At 52.7% G+C, this 10,391-nt stretch overlaps 1 protein-coding gene across 1 annotated transcript; it reads right to left on the bottom strand.

Moving 5' to 3' along the window:
- Positions 1-4,398: 4,398 nt before the first annotated feature.
- On the bottom strand, positions 4,399-10,054 carry Tcf15 (transcription factor 15). Its single transcript, XM_052181522.1, has 2 exons — positions 9,453-10,054; positions 4,399-4,782 (listed from the first exon to the last, which is right to left on the bottom strand). Exons 1-2 carry the CDS (start codon positions 9,963-9,965, stop codon positions 4,708-4,710), a joined length of 588 nt encoding a protein of 195 aa, XP_052037482.1. The 5' UTR covers positions 9,966-10,054; the 3' UTR covers positions 4,399-4,707.
- Positions 10,055-10,391: the final 337 nt, after the last annotated feature.

Here is a 10,391-nt window from a genome sequence, read left to right as displayed (position 1 = left end):
CCCCAGACCCATGGGGTCTGTATGTCTGGTCTGGATTAGACACGCTGAGAAGCAAAAACTGTTCCCCCCAGGCCGGCTGCCCTGTGGGACCTGAGCTCACAGCTGCTGAGGCTCACAGGGACATAAATCACAGTGGCAGGAGGCCCCAAGGGCCAGGACCACCTCAGCATCCTGAGGGCATGGGGGCCTGAGAGTTGTGGGTGGGGACACCTGAGTCCACTGGGGGCTGGAACAGAGTGAGTTAGAGGGCCCAAGAAACCACTGGGTCAGCATGGACCAAGAGCCTGCCGTCATTCCTTCAGTTTTGCAATTGTTACACACATACAAAATAGATAAGGATGCAGAGGACCCCATGCCTTTACCCACTCTGCATCTTTATGGCAAAATGCTTTACCACGAGACCCTGTGCTTTACCACGAGGCCCCGTGCTTTACCACGAGGCCCCATGCTTTCACCACTCAGGCATTGTCAACCCTTGCCTTTCTGCCCTGTGATTTACTGATCCACTCTTGCTTTACCCAGCTCACTTACTAGCTAGCAGTTTTCTTTTTTTATGCATTTGAGGATACAGTGTTGCCTGTACTTTGACCCCAGAGGGACACTTGTTTATTGTTTTTTAATTAGATGATTTGTTTCTTCCGCTAAGTGCATGCTTATAGGCTTTTTATTTTTAGTTTATTTTAGTTTTAGTGTTTTTCTTTCTTTCCAGATATATTTTACATGTATGGGTGTTTTGTCTGCATGTGTGTCTGTGTACCATGTCTGTTCCTAATGCCCAGAGGGGCCAAGAGAGGGCATGGGATTCCCTGGTACTGGAGTTACAGAAGGTAGTAAGCAGCCTTGTGGGTGCTGGCAATCGAACCCAGGTCTTCTGGAAGAGCAGCCAGTGACCCATCTCTGCAGCTCCCTAGAAGACTTAGTACCTAACCAGAAGGACGGTCTCTTACATAACTAGCAAACTAAAATTACCTTTAAATTTCTTTTGCTTTTATGCCTCTCTCTCTCTCTCTCTCTCTCTCTCTCTCTGGTTTTTCAAGACAGGGTTTCTCTGTATAGCCCTGGCTGTCCTGGAACTCACTCTGTAGACCAGGCTGGCCTTGAACTCAGAAATCTGTCTGCCTCTGCCTCCCAAGTGCTGGGATTAAAGGCATGCGCCACCACTGTCCAGCTTCTCTCTTTTTTTAAAGTTTGAAACATGCTCTTGTCTATCCAAGCTGGTCTTGATTTGTGATTTTCCTTATGACTATTGCAAACTCTTTTGCAGACTTTTTAAATTTTGGGGTGCTGGAGATTAAACCCAGGGCCACGTGCAAGGGCAGCACATGCTCTATCACTATACTTTCAGACCTATTTTTACTTAACCTCATAGGAGCCGATCAAGAGACCATATATGGGCAAGTGTTCTAAGCCTTGCTCAGTCTCAAGTACTGTGTGATCCTGGCCCATCGCTGTTCCTGTCTGGGCTTCAGTTTCCTATGGCTTTGAGTGATTTTTGAGGGTTTTCCAGGAGCGACTTGTGGCAGGATACAGTGAGAGTCCTGGGTTACTGGGGCCAGGTCTCTCTGGGGCTTCTGGCAAGCTTTGGGCTGGTTGATTGTCTGTCTACAGTTTCCTCAAAGTGAAGTGAACTCCTAGAGCATTCTCATGCTAATATGTCTAGGAATGCTGGAGCTGCCATCCTGAGGGTCTAGGTGGCTTAGCTAGAGTTAGCTGTTGGGGTAGCCTAGCCCTTGCTGGAGTCAGAAAGGGAAAGTTGGGGGGGGGGGGAGGAGTCAGCCCCATTAAGAAAATAACTCTCACAGGTCTTGGTCCACAACTATGCTTCGCCTGAGACATGTGTTGAGTTAGCATTGCAGCTTACAAAGACCCATAATCCTTTGCCCAGGAAAAAAAAAGCCACAAATGGCAGAATAGTTTGCAGCTGTGAAGGGTGGAACAGCTCCTAGAACATCAAGGGTTTTGTAAAGAAGCGTAAGGACTATACTGTGAGGAGAAAACCCAGTGTGCAAAATGATGTCACTGCTGGGTAAAATAAGACAAGTCACAGGCACATACACAAGGACATCCCCCCCTACACACACACATGCACACTCATGCACACACATGCATAACTTACCTGCAATACCCATAGATCCCCTTGGCTGGAATTCCTAAGACCTAGCTTAGCAGTTACTGAGTTGGAACTAGCTTCTGAGAGGGAAGGCTAGATTGTCAGGTTTTCTGGGCCGCACTTTTTGAGCTGTGTGCTCTCTAGTTGATATCTCTTATGTCTCCAGTGCTCGCTGTGTCCACAGGTGCAAATGAGTGGTGGGAATCCAGAGATGACTCTGAGGTGCTGCTTCACATTTGGCTATGGATGGCTACGCGAGTGTCCACAGTATCTGGGGCTGCAGGGTAGTCTGCTGCCATAGTCTTTGGAATAGCTGATGTTGCTAGAGCCATGAAGAATGTGAACCCTTACGATAAAGACCTAAGCAGAGAAACCAATACATACTGTTTTCTGCAGAGATAGAAACCAGGACAGGGCCTTACAGGAAGAACCTACAGTCTCCTCCTAGCTGTTGCCATGTGGAGATTCAAGGCTGGGGGAGGTGTGTGCTTTTCCTCCCTTACCATTGGCTGCAGTATGGAGATAACTGTTCACTGTTCAGGGCTTTAAAAACCATTTCATCAAGTAAAAGCACTTCTCTTTCTGTTCTTGTTGGAGATTGGCCCGGGAAGGCCCAGATAGGTCAAGCATTTCCCAGGTCACCCAGTAAATCTGATGGCAGAAGCGGGCTTCCAGCCCAGAGCACCCAAGTCTGCCCTGCTCCCCTCCTAGGTTTCCTGCCATTGACAAGGTCACAGTCCCTCTTCCTGTGACTTTGCCAGAGGCTGTTACCTGGAGCAGAGTAGGCGCAGGAGAGCAATGTGCTTTCCTAATTAGCTCCCGGAGGGGAAGTGTGGGCGCTTTGGGACACAGGACAGGCAAGACCAGTGTCCCTGGACACCGGGAATTGAGGGAGAGGGCGGGAGTGGGGGTAGGTCTCCTGGGCGGTGTGACCTCTGGGGACCCTTCTCCTTTGTGTCCCACACTAATAGGTTGTGGGCTGTACCCCTGGCTCCAGTTTATGTGACACGGACGCAAACACTTTTGGTCTTCCGTTTTCCTTTTGCTTTGTCTGTAGAGAGAACTGAGTGGGTTAGCTTGATCCTGTGGAGACTAACACAGCGGACATTAGGCAACTGTCTACTCATCTGCAAAATAGGCAGCCTCACAGAGCCTCTGCCAGAGGGTCAGATGCTTCCTGGGAACACAGGGACATGGGAGCCAGCAGAGAGAGAGAGAGAGAGAGAGAGAGAGAGAGGCTTGCTAAATAAAAGCATTAACAATGGTGTGTGAATGTCCCTTACCGAGATTATGGTGGCTGCCTGGCTGCTGTTCCTGCTTCTCCCAGCCTTCTCCCAAGCTTTCTCTGAGCTTATCCGATTCTGGCCTCACAGACACCTAGGCTGAACCAGAGAACCCAGGTCCTCTCCTGCCACCCTGAGCTCTAGTGGCCAGGCTGTGCCCTTCTCAATGAATCCACACAGTGGAAAGGTAGATGGCCTCCCGGGGCTGCTGGCTCACCACCCTGACAAGGGAAGGACTGCTCTGCCCCTCCCTTTGGCCACATTTTATTTTTGTGTATGCATGTGGGGGTCACATGTAGACACTTGTGTCTGTTCTCCCCTTCTACAGTGTTTGAAGGATTAAGCTCAGGTTGTCCAGCGTGTTGGCAAGTCAATGGTTGAGCCATCTCAAGGGCCTCGGCCTCCCCCCTCCGCTTTGAGTTTTAACAGTGGACATACTAAGGGTATCACCTGTCATATACCAGCTTCCCAAAACTAAGCTAAGGCAGATAGGAACTTCTGCCTTCAGCACCTGAGGTAAAGCATGCAGGCTAGGTGGCGATGTGACGGTGAGAGGTAAGACACTCACCAAAGGCAGCAGAAGCAGCTGACAGAAGAAGGGGGGTGGTTTCCAGACTGACTCTGGACGCTCCACTGATGGGCAAGGAGATACTGTAAAAACCTGTGATAGGTAACCTGAAGGAAGGACTGGTGTGAGGATGTGGGGGAAGCAGACCCTACACCACATGCCCGCTAGTAGCTTTTGAATTTGAACCATGAATCTCTTCCTTACTCAAAAATAAATATGAGGACTTCTTTGGCTACCACCCAATGGTGTTCATAACACTGAGCCAGAGGAAGGCTGTGGAGAGCCTGCCTCTAGCTTCCCATCCAAGGCATAGAGCCTTTGCCACAGCTGGGACAATCTAAGTCCTAAAGAGGAGTCTGTCTGCAAGTCTCACTGTCCACTGTTCCCTCCTTCGTACTTAGCCAGGATACACACCATTTATTTAAAAATACCTTTATTTTGACCCCCCCTCCCTGATTCGCTCACATAACACATTCACACAGACACATACACACACACACACTTTCAAAAATAGTCTTTGGTTTTCTAGAATTTCTGCCTTGTCCCTGGCCAGCTAGGCCTGGATGGCTGGATGGGTCCTCGTGGCTCTCCAGGGCAAGCCCTGTGTCCAGGCCATTGTCCTCCAGTCCCTACACAAAGTAGGAGTGGTTTGGGCTTCTGGAATCTTCTCCCCTGTCCAGCTAGGGGCTGGCCCGTGGCCTCTTTCTCTGGAGTCCTTCTTGGAGAAAACACTACAGGATCCAGGCTCATCGCCGCGGCCCTCGGAGGGGGGCTACACCCCTCACTTTCAAGCAGCTGCCCCCCAGGTCACGCCGGCTGCCCTGAAGGAGAAAAAGAGGTGACAGGAGGGTGAGTCTGTTGAAAAGGCAGAAGAGACTCTGGACTAATAGGGAGTGTCATGTTGTGAAACTGTTTGGGGACAACAGCAAGGTCAGAAGGGAGTAAATGCCACTTGGGGAGTGTGTGTGTGTGTGTGTGTGTGAGAGAGAGAGAGAGAGAGAGAGAGAGAGAGAGAGAGAGAGAGATTACTATAGGTGCCCCTCTCCAGAGGGGACATCAGGGGCACCTTCCTTTACAGCAGTTTACATTGTCTCCTCCTTTCCCACCTAACAATCTGTTGCATTAAGGAATCTAAAATACACACTGGGTGTGCTGGCACACTCCTAGAAGCATAGAATCCCAGAGTCAGGTTTACCCATGAGTTTGAAGCCAGCCTTGTCTACATAGTGAGTTCCAAACTAGATAGAACTAACTACATAATGAGACCCTGTCTCAAATACAAACATAAAAACAACCCCCCAAACTTAATACATATATAATATGTACATTGTGGGCAGCAGGTGCTGGGGATTGAACTCAGAACCTCCTTGTACATGCTAAGTATTTTCTTTACCACTGAGCTCCAGTCCAAGGCCATATAACTTTTAAACATTGTAAAGGCAAAGAAAACTCCCTAGAAGTTGCAGCTGCTGCCTGGGAAGCATGTGTGCATGCATGTATGTATGTATGTGCATGCGGGTACGTCTGCCTAGGCTACCCTCAAAAGCAGGTCTCTGGCTGCCTTGCCTTCACTCAGGGTCTCCCTGTGCAAGGGAACATACCCTCAGCTCTGGTCTGCTGAGGCCAATTTCTCTATGAATGATATTGCAATCCACTTGTTACTGTTGGGGACATCCCCTGGAGTAAACCAAGGAGGGAGGTGTCGTCCCCGTCAGACCCGGAGCCCAGGACGTGGCTGGGAAGGGCATTCTTCCAGCCTGGGGCTGGAGCCCTGCAGATGCCAGTCAGTGCAGTTTTAAGCTAATGGTAGCAACCCCCGAAGTCACCCACCCTTCAGCCTTTCCCCCCTCACCAATATGCATGAATTGGACCCTCACTGAGAGCCAGAGAGCTCACAGTCCTGGCACTGTCTTCTTCCTTTCCTCCTGACAGGATGGAACTATGTAGCCTAGGTTGACTTTGAACTCCATATCCTCCGGCTTCAGCCTTCCTTCGTCTGAGGGCTGGGTCACAGGCCTGTGCCCCAGGCCCAGCTTAGCACTCCCTCTTTTGAAGATTCCGGTGTTGACACACCAGTTGCTTAGTAAGAGAGAACCCCACAGCCTGTCAAGCCACCCCATTTTCAGGCCCCATATAGAATGGGATACCACAGTAGGTGCTCAGTCGGCTGGGCGTGGCTGATCTGGTGGTGACCTCAGGGGACCATCTGGGAGCTCTCTCTCTGCCTCCTGCCTCTGCCCTAGCCCAGGTTGGGTCAGATCCATCCAGATGTGATCCCAGCCTCCCTGGAGGCTCTCTGGGCCCAGGGACAGCATGTTCATTCACAGGCAGGGCTATTTTGAGGGCTGAGGCCATGGTCCCAGCAGAGCCTGGGGCTTGGGCTTCTCAGACAGACTCTGGCAGGAGGAACTAAGAAGGGTGGGTGGAGTGGGGAGAGGGGGACTAGGGGAGAGAATACTCTCCCGTTTCATTCTTAGGTCCTTAGAAATAATGAATACTATCTCCTACCCTATGTCTGGAGGTCTTTCAGAGAACCGGGTTCGGTGGGAAAGCAGAAACAGTCACCACGAGCCTCAGTTTCTTCATCTGTGGAATGGACACCCTCTCAGATATGGTGGAATGTGAATACAGCTGTGTCCATAGCCAAGAACCCTGAGAAGAGGTTCTGACCAGGTCCAGAGCGAGACACTCCTGCTCTAATGGCGGCTCCCTGATGGACAGAGCCTCAGTTTCCCCACCTGTAACACGGTATTACTTTCCTATATGGAAATTATTATCCTGTATACTTTACAGGATAAGCAAGCTAACACAGGTGGCTCATACTTACAGCAAGGCTCTTTGTGTGTGGTCCTGGGAACAGAAGCCACAGCCAAGTGTCCCTCGGCTGAGCCGTGGGTCCTGCCCTGGTTTTAGCTTTTCAAGACAGGGTCTCACTAAGTTGCATTGCAGGCCTTACACTTGGGATCCTTCTGCCTCAGCCTTCTGGGGAGCTGGGGTTACAGGCCTGAGCTGCCACTCTCTACAAGACCTTAAGAACATAGTCAATGGTCAATAAACACTTATAATATAATATGATTTCCAGCATCCTCCAATGGCACTTCCTGGCACCTTGTCAGCCCTTAACTCTTGAGCCAGGCACAGCAATAGGGAATAGCTTCACAAAAGGATCCTGTCCAGCTCTACACTCAGGTGACAGAGGGAAAACAAGGCAGAGATGAGAATCCACCTTCCTCTCAATACTAATCCTACAGAGGTAACCTAATCCCATCCTGAGCTGTAGAAAGGAGCTGCAGCGGTTGTGTCCATGGCAACCCCAACCTCAGACCATTCAGAATCAGGAGGAGGCAGTGGCCTGGGAAGGAGTGGGGTCTAGAACTTTGGAGCTTCTTGACCTCAGAAGTGTGTAGTGGTTCCCCCAAAACATCTAGTATCTTCCAGACAAGTCCTGGAGGGGCCAGCATTGGCAAGTATCGCCCCTCTGGCCTATTCCCAGAAGAGCCTGTGTGACTGAGCATGGCTTCTACAACCAAATTTGGTTGGGTTCTTAATCCCACAGACAGATTCCAAGGCAGCAGTCAGCTGCAGGCCAGGCCCTATAATTATGGGACAGTCCCCTGTCCTGCAATGGAGCCCCCATTCTCACTGCTGCAGTGGCGGGCACAGATGTACTTGTCTGCCCCTCCCCCTGCTGCCACCTTTCCCACTTTCCAGTTGGCTAGGCCAGAGCACCCAGTCTTCTCGGTCTAAGCAGGTGGGGGTGGGCACAGGGCTCCTTCTCTGACTGCTAAGGAGCCTTGATGATTTGTACTTGGAAGACTCCTGTCACTGTGGTGCTCTACCTCTACCTTTAAAATCTTCCAACTTCTTTGTCTAGACTGGCGGCTGGCTCTCAACCCGTGTCTCTCTACTGAGCCCTTTGAGGGAGGAACAACCCTTTCACAGGGGTCACATACCAAATATCTACATTATGATTCGTAACAGTAGCAAAATTACTGTTACGAGGTATCAAGGAAACAGTTTTATGCTTGGAGGTCACCACAGCATGAGGAATTGTATTGAAGAGTTGCTGCATTAGGAAGGATGGTTGAGAACCACTGCTCCAGACCATGAGTGCAATCCTCGGGTCTTACCATGCATGCTCTAAATCACCCGTCACCACCCCTTTCCCAAGCGCCTGCCTTTGTTTCCTCACATCTTTTAGTACTGAAGCTTTCTGTCTTACATCTGGGACTGGGCTTCCCCTGGGCTCTCACAGTCCCATCAAAACACAGTATCCTTTTCTTCATCCCCCCTGGTCCTGATGCTAAGCTGGGAGCACCTGACTGCCTTGAAAGTAGAGCCACACCTGCTTATCAGGACACATTCTCAGAGCCAGCAAAAGCCATTGGTTGGGTGGTTAGGGACAGCTGATCTGGATGACTGCATAACAGGCATTAAAGTCGTACTGTGATGGGCCCAGCCAGCCTTTCCATTGAAGATATAGACCTGAAGGCCAGCTCTGACTTCCCTCCCCAGCCTGGGGCATTGACAGGGACCCTTAAAGGCATACCATCAGAGGTTAAGAAGACTCACTCAGAGAAACTGAGGCAACGGAGGGCTGGGCAGATAGCCTGGGAGTTTGAGCCTGAGGGCTGGTCTGAGGCCAGGCCACTGAGGCCTTCCCAGGATGGGGCTATGAGAACCAGTGAGCAGAGCTGAGGGGGATGGGATACAGCCTCTATGATCTTTCCCTCGCTGGCCATGGGAAGTAAGGCTAGATTCTCTGAGCCTCAGTTTCTCCACGTATGACCAGGAGCTGCTGCCCTAACTCAGGCCTGTATCCTCAATGCAAGACAAGCCCAGGTTCGGAGGGCTTATGCACAGTTTCGCCTAGGAGGGCCTCGGAGACTTCTGCGGCTCCCCAGTGCCCAGCCAACCTCCTAACTTAGACACAAGCAGATAAGAGTGTCCCCTCCTAACCCCACAGCCTTCTGGGGACTGGGCACTCTTCAGAAACTCCTTCCTACACACGGGTTGGGGACCCAGGCTCTAGAGTACAGGTATATGCTCCTATTTTCTTCTCAGTCTCCTGTTCTTGTGTCAGGTCTTAGGACCTGAAACGATTTATTAAAGATGTTAGCTCAAAGTGATACCTACGTAGTAACCCCAGAACCTGTTTCCCGTAAATGTGGACAGTGTCTTTATCAGAAGCGCCAGTGGAGACAACAGAATACCTGCCCCGAAGGTAAGCATCAGACAAAGTGGAAGGTCCTAGAGTGCAGGCACCTCCTAAAACACAATTAAGTCAGACCGGAGCTTTCTGGGCTCCCCTCTACCCTTTCTGTCTGGGGGTTAAGCAAGAGATTCTGCCCACTTTAATTCCTAGGGCAGGGGCCACTGTCCCCGCCGCTGATCGGAGGTCTCTTGGCTTCCATGGGGGTCCCCGCTCCCAGGAGGCCGGCTCTCGCCCCCAAGCCGGACTGCCCGGCTGCAGCAGATGCCGCGCACTCACCCCCTTGCGCTGGTTGCTGAGACAGAAGGTGCAGATGGAGCGCGGCTGACGGCCGTCGACGGCGGGGACCGCGCTCTTGCCACCGCCCGCCGCGCGGAAACACGGCTGCCCGTCGTCGGCCGCGTCGCCCAGCAGCAGCACGTTGGCCAGGTGGGCGATGTAGCTGGACGCCAGACGCAGCGTCTCGATCTTGGACAGCTTTCGGTCCACGGGCTCGGTGGGGATGAGCGTGCGCAGGGCGGTGAAGGCCGTATTCACGCTCTGCGTGCGGTCTCGCTCGCGCGCGTTGGCCGCCTGTCGCTGCCGCACCACCACCACGGGGCCTGCGCTGCCGCTCGCCCGCCGTCCGCTCCCGGGAGCCGGGCCACGCCGTGCCGCCTCCAGCCCTTCGCAGCAGCCAAACGACTGGTCCGATGCGTCGCTCTCGCTGCGGTTTTCCTCGTCCTCGCTCAGCAGCCTCACGTCCGGGTACAGCACGTGCGCGCCGACTGGGCGCAGCAGCGCGAACGCCATGGGCGCCCGGCCGCGGGCCTCCGCTCGCCTGGTCCCCGAGCAGCAGCCCCCGCCGTGCGCTCCCGCGCGCTCCCACGGCCGCGCCGGTCGTCGCCTTATAGCCGGGGGAGGAGCCAATCACGAGACGGCCCCAGCGGGACCAATAGAACTCCCCCCCCCTCCGCCCCGCCCCGGCCAATAGCTGTGCGCCTGCCTCCGGGTCCCCCAAGTTGAAAGTGGCCCCGGAGCTCCTGGCCCTCACCAAAGGCTCTGGGTTTGGGCTGTCCAGGTGCGCAGACCTGGATTCCTAGGAGACCGCTGGCAGGTCCCTGTTAGCATGGCCTGTGTCCTCCGTCCCAATGTGGGCATATCCCCGCGCTCAAAAGTCTAATTCAGGGTCCCAGTAGCTTCGATGTTCCGTCAGAACCCCGGCCAGTGCTTTGGACT

Source organism: Apodemus sylvaticus, chromosome 5 (genome assembly GCF_947179515.1).
Source record: "Apodemus sylvaticus chromosome 5, mApoSyl1.1, whole genome shotgun sequence".
In the NCBI taxonomy this organism is placed as follows: domain Eukaryota; kingdom Metazoa; phylum Chordata; class Mammalia; order Rodentia; family Muridae; genus Apodemus; species Apodemus sylvaticus.
This window is presented reverse-complemented; position numbering and strand designations above follow the sequence as displayed.